This window comes from Centropristis striata, chromosome 2 (assembly GCF_030273125.1).
Source record: "Centropristis striata isolate RG_2023a ecotype Rhode Island chromosome 2, C.striata_1.0, whole genome shotgun sequence".
Lineage (NCBI taxonomy): Eukaryota > Metazoa > Chordata > Actinopteri > Perciformes > Serranidae > Centropristis > Centropristis striata.
In genome coordinates this window covers 16,976,089-16,995,933 of record NC_081518.1, presented here as the reverse complement: position 1 = coordinate 16,995,933, position 19,845 = coordinate 16,976,089, and the positions used below count along the sequence as shown (strand labels likewise).

The window sequence follows — 19,845 nt, the reverse complement described above, 5'->3', positions numbered from 1 at the left end:
GTCTGCCCCCCCTGGTGAACCTAGTGGACTGAAAGCAGCCAACTCAACTGATTGGTTCACATGCTGGGGAGTTGCGGTAGGATGCTCACAGCTGCCGTACAACCACCACTGCACTACAAGAATATAGACACCAAAATGAGTGGTGAAAACACAAGTCAGGGTTCACAGATAAATAAATACTCACGCAACTAGGCTTTAAGCGAGAGCACCCATTGGCAGAGCAATGAACGAAACATGCAGTACTCACTACACTTGGCCGTAGTGTTGACAGTAACTGAACATGCGAGCCGGTAGGGTGGAATCACCGCCAGTTACATTGTTCAGATTCAATCAAAAATGTGGACGAGTAACATCTGAAGCACCAACCCTTGAGTTACGAAGATACCAGCAACAAACCGATTCGTAGAATATGAGATAACTTTTTGACCTGTCCTCTGGTGACACCGGAACTTATAAATGTTACAGGTCATCCAGGGGTCACAGGTGTCTTTGTTGGTATGACTACTAGACCTGCGCATGCACGAGATGGAAGCATCAAGTTCTGACTGACCGCCAGAGAATGAAATAGAATTGGAAGTTGACCCAACTCAAGTCGTGGCCTCCTTTGACAACTCTTTTGGACCTTATTTAAAATGTCAACAGTCATGTTTTTTACCTCACCTTAGTTCCCTACGTTTCCAACCTCTCAGCACTCTGTTTCTCCTAACAGAGCAGACACACACAGAACTTTTCTTAACAGAAGATGCGAGGGTTTGCCTTAACATTCTCAGTTAATTATTGCACCTTTAACTACAGTAAACAAGATAGCACCAAGCAGTACGTGTGATAAAGCCTGTCAGCTAATGAAAACAACAGGGGCAAACAAAGAAAGTAAACACTGAGTTGCTAACTCGCAACTGCAAAGAGAACAATGGAGTAACCAGTTTTCCTCCAGTTGCACAATGTTGACATATTAACGAAGACTGCACCATAAACCAGCTTTTTCAGCCTGGCTTCTTTCTTAACCAATGGAATTGGCAGCTAACAAAGAACTCTACTCTTGAGCAGCTGAAGAGACCGACAATGAAGATATGACATTCAGTTCACAACCTAGTGTGAACACTAACATGTAGTGGTGGTGAAGTCACATCTGGCTGAAGCCCATGTCCACAAGCTCTCACTTCCAAGACCAGAAGAATTTCTCCTGCAGTCTGGGGAGGTAAGGAACAAAGACCATGTTCTGCTCAGAGTTGTAGACTGGGCGTTGGTGCCTGTTGTGACAGCAACCTAAGAACCAGCTGGTGAAAACCAGCAGCGAAGTAGGCCATCAAGTTGAGGAAAGAGGCCTTTTAATTTTTCTTTTTTTAATTTAACCTTTATTTATACAGGTAATCTCATTGAGACACGGGGTCTCATTCTCAAGAGAGACCTGATTAACATACAACAGCCTTAAGGGCTAGATTGGCCCGGGGCTCTCCTGAAGCAGAAACGACTCGAAGGTCATATGGGCTGTTAATTATTTTGTTGCCAAAGCAAAAACCCAGATGTGGAAAAAGTTTGGTGAGGCAATGGGGAAGGATAACGTTCTGGCAAACCATTAGGCAATTCAGGAAGAGAACGCAGTTTGTCTCAGGCTGTGAAGAACCAAAAGATCTAGATCAAAGGCACAATTCCATCAAGCTGGAAATTAGCAGAGAGATCCCACTTTAGGACAATCTCCATCCTGGACGTGGAATGCAAGATTTTATTCTCTGTTCTAGCAAGAGGGTTTACTTTCGATATGATGCAGAACCACTACATTAACACATCAACAAAAGCACAACATCACATGGTCTAAATTGTGGAGACTGGGCCCCTTAGTATTTCCTTCCTTTTGATCTGCGTGTGACAGCCTTCCTTTTCAGTCCCATCTACACGCTTTGGGGCTGAGAGAGGACCCTAACTTCAAGTTCTGTGGACAAAAGGAACCCTATCAGGGTGCAAAACATATTTAGCCCAAGGACGACAGCGCCATGACATCATGCTTTTTTGTCTCTTGCCAACACCAGAGAGGGAGGGTCGCAAAAAGAGGCCAAATAGCACAGACTCTGAGAAAGCAATCGCCTTTGTCAAAGAGGGAGTAAGACCTAACTCAACAAAAAGGCCAAAGCCCAATCTGCTGCAAATTGCCAGGTGCTGCGAGCTAAGGGTTGATATATATGGGAAGGAAGCTGCAGCTCCTTTTCACTAGCTTTTAAGTATGATTCCTTAGTTCAGGAATACATTTGTCTACATTTTATTGACACCTGGTTAGCCAATGTTTGCTCTGCTTGTAATAGTCAATCAAAGTGCTATTCCATCTCCACCCCTTTAAATACTATAGTTGAAGCCTAGTTGTTTGTGGGTTGCTCTGAAAATCTCTGCCACTCTTCCTGTTAACTGAATTTCCCCTCGGGGATAAATAAAGTAATTTTGATTTTGACTGATTGATTGTTTACTACGGAGCCCCCCAGGGGACACGGGGAAAAAAAAAAGATGGGTGAAAAGAAAAAAAAAATGATGGGTGAAAAAAAAAAAAGGGACGGACTTTTGCGAGATCCCGAGATACTTTTGCGAGATCCCGAGATACTTTTGCGAGATCCCGAGATACTGACGAAAGAAGAGGAGCAATGGAGGAGCGATATTTGCCTATTTTCCGGCCTTCTAACTGGAATAGCATCACGAAAACCGCACCAATTTCCCCCAGGATGGTTTTATTTTGTACAGATAACTAAGACTGACATTTCACAGGCTTGATCAACTCCCCAAAATCAGCGAGTCTGGCGAAAGATTAAAGTAACCGGGCCGAATATACGTCCTAGTGCCCATCCGCAGCCAGAGTGCTTAGGGACCGTCGCAAAAGTGCAACGTCTTTCTTTTCTATTTTTAATAACTCACTGGAAATTCATCTAATAAACACCAAACGACTTCTGATGTGTTCATGAACTCACTGTGGACTTCCCACACCCTTTATTTTCAATACACACCTTTTCAATTCCTTTTATTCAGTGTGTACAATATTTAAGCCTTTTATTTTGTAATAGCTCTCTTGTTTTTATAGATATCAACACCAAACCACTTCTGATGTGTTCATGAATTCATTGTGGATTTCTCACAACCCTTTATTGTCATTAAAAACTCTTTCAATTTTTTTAAAAGGCATAAGTAATCAGTATATATAATTATTTCATATCTTAGGCTTTTATTTTGTAATAGCTCACTTGATTTTATAGATATCAACACTAAACCACTTCTGATGTGTTCATGAACTCATTGTGGATTTCCCACAACCCTTTATTTTCAATAAACCCCCTTTTTTAAAGGCACAAGTAATATGTGTGTATAGTTCTTTCATATATAAGGCCTTTCTTATTTGATAGCTGTTTGAATCAGTCACAACCCTTTAGTTTCAAGCAAAACCTTTACAAGTTGTTTAGATATAAGGAGCAATAAGCATGTATATTCTATTCATACTTAAGGCTTTTATTTTTTAATAACTCACTTGTTTTTCTACATATCGACTTCAAAACACTTCTGATGTGTTCATGAACTCACTATGAAGCTTCCACAGCTTCTTGCTTTCCTTTAAAACCCTTACAAGATTCTTAGACATCATTCATTTCTTTACATTTCTCATTTTTTATTTTGACTTCACTGTTCTTTTTCTTCAAAATTGCTGCTGTTAATTCAGGTCAAGCATGCAAATTGTCATTCAAGCATGACACATACAACCTTTCAGGTAGTTTAGCATTAATTGCAAGCTGTTAAAGCAAAGTGAATAAACAAAAATATGATTACTACAGCCACAAGTATGCATCTGTACTTGACCATCAGCTTGTGATGCTTTCCAAAACAGAAAATCGAGAACAACTATAGCGAGCAATAGTGAGGAGTTAAAATACTAAGAGCAGTCTTTGTCTTTTGTTGAACATAGTCATATATAAATTGGGCTGCACAGTAATTAAATACGTAAATTACATTTTTATTCATTGTCTTACAGATGTCTTATGATTGGTGACACACTGGAAGGAATGGTATCTGAAATTTAAAGTGTTTGTTTTACGACAATAAAGGATGTGGGGAATCCACAATGAATTCATGAACACATCAGAAGTGGTTTGGTGTTGATATCTATAAAAACAAGAGAGCTATTACAAAATAAAAGGCTTAAATATTGTACACACTGAATAAAAGGAATTGAAAAGGTGTGTATTGAAAATAAAGGGTGTGGGAAGTCCACAGTGAGTTCATGAACACATCAGAAGTCGTTTGGTGTTTATTAGATGAATTTCCAGTGAGTTATTAAAAATAGAAAAGAAAGACGTTGCACTTTTGCGACGGTCCCTAAACACTCTGGCTGCCGTTGGGCACTAGGACGTATATTCGGCCCGGTTACTTTAATCTTTCGCCAGACTCGCTGATTTTGGGGAGTTGATCAAGCCTGTGAAATGTCAGTCTTAGTTTTCTGTACAAAATAAAACCATCCTGGGGGAAATTGGTGCGGTTTTCGTGACGCTATTCCAGTTAGAAGGCCGGAAAATAGGCGAATATCGCTCCTCCATTGCTCCTCTAGTTTCGTCAGTATCTCGGGATCTCGCAAAAGTATCTCGGGATCTCGCAAAACTATCTCGGGATCTCGCAAAACTATCTCGGGATCTCGCAAAACTATCTCGGGATCTCGCAAAACTATCTCGGGATCTCGCAAAAGTATCTCAGGATCTCGCAAAAGTCCGTCCTTTTTTTTTTTTCACCCATCATTTTTTTTTTTTTTTCACCCATCTTTTTTTTTCCCCGTGTCCCCTGGGGGGCTCCGTAGTTTACAGTGGCTGCTGCTGGAAGAAGCTTCTTTTCTACCTGAGATCTACTGTGATGCAAGAACATCTCAGTGGACTTTCCATCATACGCATAAATCATTTGATTTGATGACTTTGCTACAGCTTTACTCTCCTAGTCTTTCTTGCAGCAGTCTATGTGAGGTTGAGGAGGTGGTGGTCTAGTTGATGGAGTATTAAAAACATAGCGCTAGAGGTCTTTACTAGACTTCTGGTTTCCAATTGTGTGCAGTGCCTTATTTATATTGTATTTATAATTTATTTTATGTCACTTGTTTACAGTTTTGATTTTGTGGGTAGGTAAATCTCATACTTTATGCAAGCTTTTTATATTCTATTTACTTTTTTGTATTTCTTTATTTCTAATATATTATCTTCTTGTTAACTGTTTTGATTGAGCAACTTGTTTTCTAAAAATACAATAAAATGTCAAAGACAAAGCCATTCAGTTTTTCCTGTCAGTTTATGTAAATTGAATGGAATGGCAGTGGAATTTACTGTGATGCAAGGCGGCGCCATCTAAAATCTTGACTAGGGCACCAAATTGGTTAGGACCGGGCCTGCTGAAGGCTACCATTACCTCCTTGAGGTAACCAAAAAAAAGCTCTCCATGAAGCGTATGTAACACTGATGGTCTTGTTTAATTTGTTTAATTATGTAGGTTATAAAGAGGCATCAGTATTATATTGAGACTGTTAAATAACCAATTCAACATTCTTTGTGGTTTCTTAGGCCCCGTTCACACGAGGCCGGTCTGAACAGAAGACGCAAAAGTGGCGTTGCGTCTTCACTTTTTATTCCTTGTTTAGACGAGCATTTTTGGGAAGAAATCTGCGTGCATACGGTGACGCAAAAGTGTGTGAAATTCGATTGTATGCATGCCAGGCGGCATCACTTAAAGCGATAAGAGCATCTTTGGGCATGCAGAAGTTTTCACGCCACACATTTTCATCAGCTACTCCTTCCACAAAGTTATCCACCATCCACTAGATCTCCCAGGTCTCCTCCAAAGCCGTCTGGCTCGCCTCCGACGAATTGCTGCATCCAAAATGTGATAGAGGTAATTACAGATCCTTCTCTGTTCAGTAATACTATCTGTACATATCCTGTACATTTGGTGGAAAGACTCCTGTAAGTTTATTATAGCTGCCAGAGCAGCTTGAAGGTCCGACGCATGGAAATAATCCCACGTTTGTTTATTTTCCTGTACTGGAGCATGTATGTGACGTAAACACATACGTGACGTGAGCAGATCTGAGCAGAGTTTTGCGTCTTGGCAGTGTAGACGGACACGCTACGGAGGAGCGTATTTAACTTTTCCACTTTGGAAGGTGGTTTCAGATTTTTGCGTCTTTAAGCCCCCATTACGCCGTCACGGTCTAAACGAAAGGCACTTCCGATCAAATATTTTGTCGTTTTCACCCGCGAGTGTCCTCGTGTAAACGGGGCCTTAATCAACTTTAACAATGGCAGGAAATAGTTATAGATAGAAACAAACACAGACAGACAGACAGTTACAAACAGAGATGAACAGTTAGAGACAGTTAGAGACACTTAGGGCACGTTCACAACCCAAAGCTTGGTCCGTTTTAATCAAACTGGTGCGGTTAAATCAGAATCACCAGAATCCCACCCAATTAATGGAAATTAACCAAAATGCAGTGGATTGGGGGTTTCCTGTGCAGGCATTTTGTAAGATGTACAAAGAAAACAAAGATGACATTTGTGTCCTTGAGTTTCACTCTGTAGGCTACCACTAAGCTAAAGCTAATTTGTCATTGCACAATTATCAACAGATTGCTCAAAATAACTTGATAACTACCTTTGTGGTAGAAGCAGCTAGTGGTAAGAGTGCATCAAGGATCGCCTTCTCTGATTATGCAGCTGTCTGATCGCAGCACATCGTCTGTGGAAATAATGGATCAACACATAATGGAACAACAGAGCAGATTACGGCCAGTATAATCAAACGTTCTCGGTTTGTGCTCAGTTCCATGTTGCCTTGTTTATTTCCGTGTATACGATTTTCTCCGCCAACATTTCAACCAATAAAAAAATAATAGTGCAAGTAAATTTCCAGCCCTCTGCCTTCGTATACGCCCCTCTTAAAATCTTTTTTTTTCCATTTGGTCCACTTACATTTCTGCACTGTGAAAGCAAACCAGACTAAGTACAAAAGAAACCAAATGTATAAATTTCACTCTGATTCAGACTAACCAAACAGACTTAGGTTGTAAAAGCGCCCTCAGAGACAAGCAGTTACAGACAGAAAGACAGTTACACTGACTGACCTGATGTCCTTGACTGGTTGGCCTGTAAACAGACCAGACCATCGAGCCCACTTCTTCTTTAGTTCTTTCTGTTTCTTTTTCTGAAAATCATTGGAAAATCAACATACAAACATCAGGTGTTTATCCTATATGCTTAAATGGTTTCATATCAGTGTTAAGGTTCTTACTTTGGGTTAATAGGGCTGTTTCCACTACTGGGCAATACCCGGAATGAGGCGGATCTCACTCGCCGAAACGCCCCTAATTTGAATACGAGCAGTCCAGAGCCGGCTTTTATCTAGACTTTTTTCATCCCTGTAGAAGAGCAGGGTCTTTTTTCTCCCCTGAAAAAAGCCTGGTTGCTGATTGGATAGATCGCTTAGCGGGATGTGATGTAGTACTCTACATGACAACAACACACGCCATTTGGAAAGGCCGGCCAAGCAGTGTTCCCAACTTAGCGACTTTGTTGCTAAACTTAGCGACTTTTAAGACCCCCTTAGCGACTATTTATCAAGAAAGCGACTGGAGACAAATCCAGCGACTCCTTACACTTCTTAACGACAGCGAAAACCACACATCACCTCCAGAGTCTCTAAATCCCTCTGGGGGCTAACTTGTAATGGAGACACGCAGAGTAAGCAGACTTTTGAGAGGGTGTGGCCTGAGACTTTCCCGGTGGCCACTTTTCCCCCCCTAGTCGAAACACGGATATAGAGAGAGAACATCTGTGTTCTGTACCATATTAATACCAATGATAAACCAAGAGGTTTCCCTCTTTAATCACCTTACTTGGTGATAGAGCAGCCATGTGACCTTTTTTAATGATATTTTGGCATTAAATGTAAAAAAAAAACAAAAAAAAATGTTTTTTGTCAAAGTTATTAAATCCCTGAAGATTCCGCTCGAGGGTCTGTTGGCTTTTAAAAACAGCCTCAGGTCATTGACTGAACAATGCAGACATATTCAGATGGTTGACATCAGCTAGATAAACCTGATCAAATGCCAGTCAGTCTGCCATGTCTTGCAGCACAGTTCTCCTTTACAACAGTTGGCCTCTACAGCGCCTCATTTCACTTTATATTAAAGTGTATGAAAATTAATTTGAGTGACAGACTCAAACCCTTCTTTTGTGTTCAAGGCGAAATTGAATGATTGCATCTTTGCGTAACATTTAATGTGACACTTAAAGACCTCGCCCTCCAACCCCCTCAGCTCTCTGCCTTTCTTTGGTTTATTTACTTCACTAAAACTAATGATGATCCTGGATGACTGGTATCATATTGCTGATTTCATCCTGTCTCACCAGTTTCCAGCTACGGAAGCAGTAGATCAAGCCACATGATCAGAAACGTGAATGAAGTACTATTTCCGGCATTAACACTTTTGGCACTAATGCGAGTGGCAGCCTCTCCAGTAGCTCTGACTGTATATTGTATCTTTTTACTTTTTTTTAATCCTCTTCTAACTTTTATACTGCACATACTATGCAGTTACTACTCTATCCTATGGATACATGGATCAAAGTTAAAAAAAATCTTTTGACTGAAATGTTATTCGCACTACAGCCAAGTCACGTGCAGTGTTTGAAAGATGTTCCAGGTTAGGTTACTTGATACCTGCTTAAGAAATACTGCATGAGAATTCAGCACCAAATGCAGCCATCACATGTAAATGCTCAACCAATACTGTTTTACAGGAGGAGGATTTTAAACAGCTCTTTTTTGCATCTATTGCATTTTTTTGTCTTTTCAATTATTTCTTTATTTACAAAGCTTGTCATTACTCTCTAAAATAATCAAGCATCTACATAACTTTTCATTACATGTTTTTATTTTCCTTATTATTTCAAGTAAACCCATAACAATGGGTGCATATCTCCGGACACTCTGAGCACAGTTAGCGATGCTGGTTAATTCACAATCACTATGTTTATGATCAGCGGAAACGTTGTGCATAATTAGCCATGCTGGTTTTGTTTTGCAACAGTTGCGTCTCCCGTGTTTAATCCGTTGTGTATGTGATCAAGGATCACAGTCAAAACTGTCGCTAAGCAATTAAGCTACGATAGAAAACCATACGTCACCTCCGGAGTCTCGTAAATCTGGGGCCTTTTTGTAATGGAGACACGCAGAGTGAGCGGACTTTTGAGAGGGCGTGGCCTGAGACTTTCCCAGCGGCCACTCTTCCCCTTAAAGGAAACACGGCTATTGATCTCATAAGTGGCTTCTGTGAACTCCAAATGACGGAAATCTGTCGTAGCATTCACTGGCATCTCTGGAGACTTTAATCATATCACACTGAACTCAATCCTGTCTGCTTTCTACCAGTTTGTGGTCTAACTGCAACCTGTTTTTTTTTCTCCGACCTCTGTACAAGATCTCCCCTGTCTTGTTTACCCTCTGACATCAAATACAACTCAAAGTAGTGCCACATGCAGAAGTTTTTGGATGACACTACATTTGTGGCCTGTGTGAGGGGTGGACAGGATGGAGAATACAGAAGCCTGGTGGAGGACTTTGTGACTTGGTGCAAGTCAAACCATCTGCGGCTGAACACCGCCTGGTGGTGGACTTTTGGAAGGCCAAGGCCCACCCTGCCACCATTCGTCATGAAGGGGGTCGACGTTGGGGTGGTGGGGTCATACAAGTCCCTGGGGGTACAACTGGACTGGTCAGCACACACAGATGCACTTTACAAGAAAGGGAGGAGCTGACTATTTCCTAAGAAGCCGGGGGTCTTTTAAAATCTCCAACAGACTCGTGCTGCCATCGCCAGCATCCTCTTCTAAGAGGTAATGTGTTGGGGAGGCAACATCAAGAAGTAGGACGCAATGCGGCTGGATCGGCAGGTGAGAAGAGGTGGCTCTGTGATAGGCACAGAGCTGGATACACTAACATCATCGGTAAAGAAAAGGACCCGAAACACACTGCTCACACAACACAACAGAAAAAACATAGGAGCATGTTCAGAAAATCTCAGGCCATGCCCTCTCAAAAGTCTGTTCACTCTGCGTGTCTCCACTACAAAAAGGCCCCCAGAGGGATTTATGGTTTGGTTTCGATCGTCACAATGGATTAAACACGGGAGACACAACTGTGGCTGCTGTCTCTAACTGTGCACGTCAGCAACTGATCAAAAAAAAAAGCAGCATGGCTAATTTTGCACAGCTTCTCCGCTGATCATAAACATAGTAATTCACATCGGTGCTTGTTGTAAACAAACAGAGATCGCTAAGTGAACACCTCCTGCAGCAGCAGCAGCAGCACATACACACTTTACTGCTAGAAAGCTAACTGTTAGCCGGACATCTCATTATTATAGCAACAAAAGTCGCTAAGTTGGGAACACTGCTTTGCTGACTTTTACAAATGGTGTGTGTTGTTGTCCGGTAGAGTACTACGTCATATCCTGCTCAGCGATCTATCCAATCGGCAACCAGGCTTTTTTCAGGGGAGAAAAAAAGACCCTGCTCTTCAACAGGCATGAAAAAAGTCCAGACAAAAGCCGGCTCCACACTGCTCGTATTCAAATTAGGGGCATTTCGGCGAGTGAGACCCGCCGCATTTTGGGTATTGCCCGGTAGTGGAAACAGCCCTATAGGTTGACTCACCTCATGAAGGCAGAACATGGTATCAAACACACCCTTTATCACCAGTTCCTCCAGGTTCTCTGATAGAAAAAAAGATCTACATGAGTGATTTCACTTTTCATACATGTTCCATGATCAATATTCAACTGTTAAATGTCTGAGTGGATGATACATTCAATTCAATTGAACATATCACCACATGTGATGAAGGTCTATAAAATTACAGATGATACTATTGAATTCTATGAAACTGATCACACTCACCTCCTGTGTTGATGAAGGTGTGATGGAGGATGAAGTGGACAATTCGGATTCTTGAGAAATAATAAATAAAAATCAAGTCAATTGAAGAAACTATCAGTAGCATCAGAATGAGTATGCTCATATAACATGATGTATTTTGATCATGCAGGTTTTCATAAATACCATACACATGCCTGCAGCCTGAAGTCGGTCAAATAAAACTAAAGCTCTGCTCCACTTAACAGTCTCACATTTTCCTGTTTAGACCTTTGAATAATTATAAATAATAGCCCAGGTGTGAGAGGAGCTCAGATACTTTGCTTAGGGCAGGTTCATATCTGTCAGCAGGGCTCAGCAGGTGGAGACGCTCACACAGACCCACTGCTCTGCTCTACTCCGCTCCATGTGCACAATTAAAAAATGTTCTCCACAACAATAGCCCCTAGAGCTCATGACGCCCTTATAACCAACTCACCAAATGATGACTTGGGAGGATCGACTCTGTACATATCTGTACAGTACCCCATGAAGGGAGCGGAGTGGGGAACATAGGACCCTTTTTAAGAAAAAGGTCCTATATGTTCCCCGTTTTTCCCAAAAAGGGTCCTATGTTCCCCTGTAGCAATACATACCGGGGAGCATAGGACCCTTTTTCTGTAAAAGGGTCCTATGTTCCCCACTGTTGCGGGGTTAGGGTTAGGTTTAAAGGGGAGAAAGGGTGGCAAAACAGGAAGCCCGTTTTGCCACATGCTCTGGCTCAGGTTATTGCTTAAAATCTTGTAAAACCCCCTCATATGAGGGTTAGGGTTAGGGTTAGCTCAAGACCTGCAGGTTTGCCACTCCTGACCTAATCTTTCCTCGTCTAGGCCTATTTGCATATGTGCGTCAAACAAGCCCGTAGGCCTACATAGGCCTATTTGCCATGGAATTTGGGAGCAATGGTGGAAAAAGTAACAGACCGGGGAACATAGGACCCTTTTTTGGAAAAGTGGAGGAAAAGGGTCCTATGTTCCCCAGTCTCATACAAAGAGGGGAACATAGAACCCGGGGAACATAGACACGCTCCCCATGGAGCTAGCCGTTAGCTAATAAAAAAGCTCACTTACAAAAATGTTCATTTTGATTTTTAACATAGGTGCAAACACTCAAAGGCTTGAATGAGTTTTTATGGAGGTGCACATTTGGGGATATTTTTTTACTAGCTGTCCAACTATTCCAGATCTGTGTTGCTGAAGACTTCTGTGTAGAAGAACATAACCTTCAGACATGTGAAATCTTCCAGAGAGCTGCAGTGAGCTGAGCTCCTCAGTTCATCAATTATCAAAGATAATTACACAACTACTGCTTTCTCCATTAACAGCACAATGACTGTCAGAGTTACTGTTTAGAACTACCTGTACATGTTACTGGTTGATATACATTTGTGTGCCAAGGTTATAATAGTTTTGGATTTTTCATTAGTTCAAATTCAATTCGTTTTAATTCGTTTTTAAAGTGAGATGCTAGTTTGAATTTGTTTTTGTTTTTGGGGGGGGGGGGGGGGGGGGGGAATGCCTCGTTTTAGTTTAGTTTGTATTAGTTTTAGTTTTTTTGTAATGGGTTATTTGTTGGGTGAGAGATTAAAAAAAAGTCACAATAAATGTTTCTTTTATTTCCTTTGTCTGATCCATCTCAGCCCCACTAAGTTTATTAAGTCATAAAACCAGATAGGAAAGAAATAGGTTGCATATCAACCAAAAAGGTTTATGTATGAAAAAAGTTGACGAAGACGAAAACGAAGGACATTTTCTCTATAATTTAAGTTAGTTTTAGTTTTGTAACCACATAATACAGTTTCAGTTATTGTTTTTTTTAAAAACTCTAGTTTTTTTTTTTATTTCAGTTAACGAAAATGCTAGTTTTCGTTATTTGTTAGTTTTCGTTAACTTTAATAACATTGTTGTGTTCATCTCTGATTATACACAGTACATGTACATGTGTGTGCTACCTGGTAGCCTGCTTGTCAGAGCCCTTCCCATCTGCACACCAGTTGCAGGCGTCGGACACTTTGAGCAGGTACTGGTAGTCTTTAAACATCTCACAGGGAATACGGAGGCCGAAAAACACTTTGTCATCATGGAGGATCCTCTGCCATCGGACACAACACACGCATTAAGGATTCATACAATGGTTCATACAATGGTTTTCACCACATTACATCATGTGTCAAGTCAAGGAAGCAGACTCACAGTGACTGTGACGTTTTTTTTTTCTAGCTCCCCGATGAAGGCTCTCTGTCTCTGAGCCTTCTGGTCCAAGACATCGTCCATCTTGTTGGCCACCAGTACATAGTCAAATGTCCTCTGAGTGGACTGTTCAAAAAAAAAAAAAAAAAAAAAAAAAAAACACCCCCCAAAAAAATCAACAGTAAACATGGTGAGGTGTATGCATGTCATACAGGTTCCTACTCTGCTCATTAAAACATGTTGGATGCAGTGATCCCACAGTCATCCTCCTGTAATGTTTCTGCACATACTGATATCTGACAACCACTAAGAGTGTTCCTCACTAAAGTAAAGCATTTCTAAAAGCAGTTTCTGCTGCAGCCCTGCAGTGAGCACTGTGCTATGTGCATGTGATTGAGGAATAGCATACAGTGGGGCAAAAAAAGTATCTAGTCAGCCACTGATTGTGCAAGTTCTCCTACTTAGAAAGATGAGAGATGTCTGTAATTGTCATCATAGGTACACTTCAACTATGAGAAAAAAAATCACGGAAATCACATTGTAGGATTTTTAAAGAATTTATTTGTAAATTAGGGTCCTGGAGTGGCCTAGCCAGTCTCCAGACCTCAACCCTATAGAAAATGTGTGGAGGGAGTTGAAAGTCTGTGTTGCCCAGCGACAGCCCCAAAACGTCACTGCTCTAGAGGAGACCTGCATGGAGGAATGGGCCAAAATACCAGCTACAGTGTGTGCAAACCTGGTGAAGACTTACAGGAAACATTTGACCACTGTCATTGCCAACAAAGGTTATGTTACAAAGTATTGAGTTGAACTTTTGTTTTTGACCAAATACTTATTTTCCACCATAATTTACAAATAAATTCTTTAAAAATCATACAATGTGATTTCCTTTTTTTCCCTCATTCTGTCTCTCATAGTTGAAGTGTACCTATGATGAAAATTACAGACATCTCTCATCTTTCTAAGTAGAATCAGTGGCTGACTAAATATTATTTTGCCCCACTGTAGATATTTAAGTGTACTTACATGAAATCTGGTTGTTTCAGTCAAGATTATGCTAAAATATATATACACCAACTATATACAAGTTCCCTTTTAACCCATAAGAACCCAGACCCAGTATTCCTTAAAGGAAAATTATGGGGGATATACCACAGACCAAGTGGACCACATAGAACATATTTATGATGTTTTAAAAAAAAATCTACCCCTAAATGTCAAAGATCTGTGATGTGACATATATACACGATATGTTGGGCGTTTATGGTATTCATGTTTTTAATATTTCTTATTTTAAAATAAAAAAACTAGACACATTTTTTGCTCACAGAAACACAAATTTGCCTTTTTCTTTGCATCTCCACAACATTTATCAAAATGTTGACATTATTAGTGCTGTTTAACAATAAATTATTTTTCAGATTTTTTTTAGAGTAACAAAATAAGAATAAATCAATAATAAATAAAAACAAATAACCATTTGCCCTTTTATTTGTTTAGGAAATCTGGTCAGAACACGATAAATGTAATACAGGACACCCTATTAATGGATTAGAATTGTTAAATGGGTTTAACTTCGACTCGGAACAAAAATAAGCTTTTTGAAATGAGCTACTTTGTCATATTTCTGTTTCCAGTCACATGACCACCACACCAGGGTGTTGAGTATGTGTCGCTTAGGGATTTAATGAGTTAATGTGAAGCATAAAGCTGAATATGGGAGATTATAGAAGATTTAAAGTGTTGTGGGTGATTCTCATGAAGCCAGTCTAAGTTATGTATGTGAAGATTATAAGGACACACTTTATTAAACTAAATATATTTCACTTTTATATGAATTAACAATATAGCCATAATAAGGCACAATTCATTGTTTTGTGCTAAAATAATATTTTCTATATTTTTAAACATATTTTTGATTCACAAATTCATTACCGTAATGCATCCAGATAAAAATGTCATGGTTTCCCCACACTTATATACAATAAATATTTAATACACTTTTAAAAAATAAATATACATTTGTTTAAAAATGTATAATTTAACAGAATATAATCAAATATAATGTTTTTTAACAGGTTTTTTTTTAATAATGTATAAAGAACAAAATCTGAATGAAAATTGATAAGAAAAATGGTTAAATGTTACAGTAATGATAGAATTGTTTGAATTAAAATATGTGTATATTTTAATAAAATACAATATGGTGAAACCCGCTACCCTTGAGCATATTTAAGTGATTGCCGAAGAAAAAAAAAAAGAAAAAAACACGATTCGTTTTTTTTTTTTTTAAATGTGTTACGGTCATGAATTTTGCTCACAAAGTCTCTAAAAATGTCAGAAAATACCTTTTTTTAAATAGATTATAAATTCATATTAAACAGTGACTTTAGATTGTATAGGTTATAAAGGGTCAAAGAAAATAGGTATTCAATGCTCATGGATTTTTGCTATGAGCTGTAACATGTTCATGAGAATCACCCACACTAGTGTTACCATGGGTTCTTATGGGTTAAGGGCCAACCTTCAATTTTGTAAATTCCTGGTTTATTCCCATTTATTCCAATAAATTCCTGTTAATTTCCCATGGAAAGTTTCCAACTTTATAAATTCCATTAATTTTGCAACCCTAATGTAGTCCTGTGTTCCAGATTTGGGTTTTTTCAGGTTTTAAACCTCAAAGTAAAACCAAATGACGTTAGAGCAGTGAGGACACCTGACAGATACAAGGTGCAAATGAGACAGCTGGCATGAACAGGTTCACGGTGTTATCTCAAACAGTGAGAGAAGGACCTGTGAGATAAAACTCGTCTGGTAATGTCTGACGTCACACAGGTTTAACTGTCCAACAGAGAGTCAAAGGATCTTTTCATATGAGCAGATATGTTCCCTGTTTGCATGTTGCTCATGAGGTCAGTCTACACTTATCTTGTAATGTATGAAAAGTTCAGACAAGGAGGACAGAGACGTGGATTCTTACCGTTGAAGGAAGTAAATGCTCAGTGCCGTCCCTCCCTATGTCCCACATCTCAGTGCTATCCTGTAACACACACACACACAGACACACACACACACACACACACACACACAAACACACAAAAAAGGGCAGCATTAAAGTACAGCACAAGCATATTATTTGACTGACTTGATAGTGTCATATAACAGATATTTAAATCCTGACTCATTTAGCTCCGAACATGTTCTGACTAGGGACGCACAGATATATCCAAACAGCCAATATAGCCAGATATCAATATATGCGCCATGTTAATCGCATTTTTTCATTTTATTAGTTCTTCTTTTCAAACCAAAAAAAAACAACAACATAAACTGGTAACACTTTACAATAACCAACTAAGTGATGTTTATAGATGGTTAATAATTGGTTTATAAACCATTTACAAAGTGCTATACATATTTAATCTTTAAATGTTTTTAACCAATTTCTTAAAGGTATATGAATCATTTCAAAATCATTAACATACTTAATATGGTGTTAAAAATGTTAAAATGAGTGCAACTAAAACTATTTATACACTATAAATTATAATTTAATTGTTTGTCAATGGAAAAGTAACTATAAACTTACATTAATATACCATCTATTTGCCATTTACAAATGATGTAGTTAAACATTGATAAATTATGTATTTACCATTCTAAATGGCCAATATACGGTTTATAAATGATGATTAAACATTAATAAACTATCTTTTTACCATTTATAAATGATGGTTATTGTAAAGTGTTACCCATAAATTACAACAACGTAGGCTAGATGCATATACATATAGATACACATACTCACATAGACACCAGATTTACATACAAACATATAAACATTTACACACACATGATTTTTTTTTTTTTTGCATAACAATTTCACCATCAATACATGTAGAAATAAGTGTCATATCACTTATCTACATATAACCCATTTGGATGGTCAGTTAAAAAACCTTGTAGAAAACCTTAAGCAGTTTTTCTCAGTTTTACCCTTTGTGTAGTTACTGCAGTTAGACTTTGTAGGGCAGAATACAGCTGAGCAGATTTCAGCACAACAGCTGGCAGGTTCAGACCTGCCCAACACACACGCTCCTCATGTCTGTTGCCTGCTGTATTCTCACACTCTGCTTTGTAATGTTTGGCACACACCTTTTAGTGCCCTCACACCCTGTACTGCCCAGATACTGACCTAGAGACTTAGTTTGTCTTCTGGCAGAGCAGTGAGATCTTGATGTGTCCAGGTATTCTGCACTGAACCCTTGGCTTGGGTGTGACCTCAACTACTCCCACTGATCAGATTTCCCTTTAGACCCACTGAGCCAACAAAAACACACACAGTTCCTTTGAAGAGACTAAACTGTTTTAATAAATCCAGTTACACACCCTGTGTATGAATGGGATTCAGCCATCCTCTGTCCCATATGAAAACATGAAGTATTATTTCAGCAAAACTCCCACTTTTGACAACGTTTGGGCTCTGGTTACATTTCAAACAACTGTGTTTACTGAAATATTTATTGTGCATCTCTGGTTTTCTTGACTGGCTTCTTTCTCTGACTGGCATTCCATAATGACATAAGCTTGGATGAATTTGTGTTAAGTGAAAGTAGGGCCGGGCGATATGGACCAAAAGTCATATCCCAATATATTTAGGCTGAATATCGATATACGATATATATCCCGATATTTTTATCTAGGGTTGTTCACGATACTAAAATTTTCATCTCGATACCGATACTCAGGAAAATATTCGATACTGGATACCATTTTCGATACCACAAAGATAAAAACAAAGACCCCAAAATTTAACAGAAATATTTTTATCCACAAGTAAAATGCAACATGTAAAAATGAACAGAACCACCAGTTAAATATTTATAATAAACAACAGTTGTGCAAAAAGAAACTGCAACTATGATAACAAGCTTCAGATACTCGATACTTTTGAAAATGAGTATTGTATCCGGATACAAAGTTTTAGTATCGAAATTTTTTTGAGTATCGATACTTTTGACAACCCTATTTTTATTGCTAAGTGAAAGCAAATGTTCAGTCAAAGTCAAAGCCAAATATGACATGTCACAAGCAGTTTAACTGAAACCCTTATTCTAAGTGAACGTAAATACTGTATAAAAACAGGAGTAACTTTAAAAAAAAATCAAAGCTCCATAAAGTGCACATTTAAATAAAAAAATATCTTAAATAAATGTCGCAGCTTGCCTGGAGAAAGGATCACAGTGGAAATTTGAACTATATCGATATATGCGATATGGTCTAATTCCATATCGCATTTAAAAATATATCGACATAAAAGATATATCGCCCAGCCCTAAGTGAAAGTGATTGTTTTTGTTAAAAAAATGGCAGGTTTCCTGGATTGGATACTGATTCATTGATGTTATGAATAAAAAGTACATTCTATAACGCAGTCTTCCACTTTCTCTGTAAGTTCCCCAACACAACAGACTTCTGATGAGACAAAGTATTCTTTTTACCACAGAAATAAATCCCTGCACAGTCAATGACTTAAGCCACTGCTGGCCACTTGAATGCACCACGCTTCATAATTATCATCTTGTGTTTTGTCTGTAAGATCAGAGGCTGCAGATGGCACGTGACTCTAACTGTTCAATACACAAAGTGAAGGACAACAGGTAGATTACACCTGGACCTACAACAATACAGGGTTAGTACCACTTTAGTGCATATTGAGCAGAAACATAGAGAATATAGATCAGCTCAGTGTTTACCTCCACACTCCTGAAGAACATGTTGAAGCTGTTCTCTGTTGTCAGTCCGCTCACAGGAAAGTACAAGAGAGAAGAAAAGTCATGATCCTCCTGCCGCTCTGTCCCCCGTCACTTCATCATCTAATCTAGCCAATCACATATCAACATTAAATATGGAAATCAACAACACCTGTACTCCTCACTGAACTTCCGCATATTTACAGGCGACTGCTGTGCTATGCGCGCGTTACAGGTAAAGGTGTGCCGTTTCACCTGAAGACGCCGGTGACGTCAGCGCCTTGCTTTCGCCAATACATGACCCAGGACCAAACAATGATGCGTTCATGATCCCTGGGAACTGTGGGAAATATGAGCTTTCTAAAATAATGGATAAAATATATCCAGCAAAAAAAACCTTAGAGAGATTTAAGCTTGATGTTGAGTATTCTTGTGTGTTCTGTGGTTTAGAGGAGGAAACAATTTGCCATCTGTTTTATGACTGTGTATATGCTTGAATATTTTGGAGGTATGTGCAAAATTTTGTTAACAGGAAAACTGGACAAGCAATCCACTTTAAGGAAAAATACATTATTATTTGTTTTGAAGAAAATCAGAGGGGAAGGGATTTGAGTTCTTTTGTACAGCTACCTTGTTTTTAGGGAAGTTTCACATACATAATAAGAAATGTTCTGACTCCAAACCCAGTTTTGGTCACTTTCTACATGAACTGGAGCAATACTGCACTTCTATTAAAGGACTTAAGAGCAAGAAGGCTCTGAAAACAGACTTTGTTTTGGACAAATACATTATTGATTGATGAATTATACATCATGTTTTTTGTTTTTGTTTGTGTTTTAGTCTCTATTCTTACCCTGTGTTTATTTTGGATCTCTGTTTTGGAATTGATGTTTGTCTGATTTTGTGTGGTTTTCTTTCTGTAACCCCCTGGCA

At 39.0% G+C, this 19,845-nt stretch overlaps 1 protein-coding gene across 1 annotated transcript in view; it reads right to left on the bottom strand.

Annotated features, from left to right (window-relative positions):
* ano9b (anoctamin 9b) overlaps positions 1-19,029 on the bottom strand; it is a 39,161-nt gene extending 20,132 nt beyond the window's left edge. Inside the window, exons 1-7 of the mRNA XM_059347404.1 lie at positions 18,916-19,029; positions 16,140-16,199; positions 13,163-13,285; positions 12,922-13,061; positions 10,956-11,005; positions 10,713-10,771; positions 7,121-7,200 (exon numbers count right to left, since the gene is read on the bottom strand). Of these exons, the coding sequence (XP_059203387.1) occupies positions 7,121-7,200; positions 10,713-10,771; positions 10,956-11,005; positions 12,922-13,061; positions 13,163-13,285; positions 16,140-16,199; positions 18,916-18,936 (533 nt within the window). The 5' untranslated portion in view covers positions 18,937-19,029. The remainder of the gene's footprint in view (positions 1-7,120; positions 7,201-10,712; positions 10,772-10,955; positions 11,006-12,921; positions 13,062-13,162; positions 13,286-16,139; positions 16,200-18,915) is intronic.
* Positions 19,030-19,845: the final 816 nt, after the last annotated feature.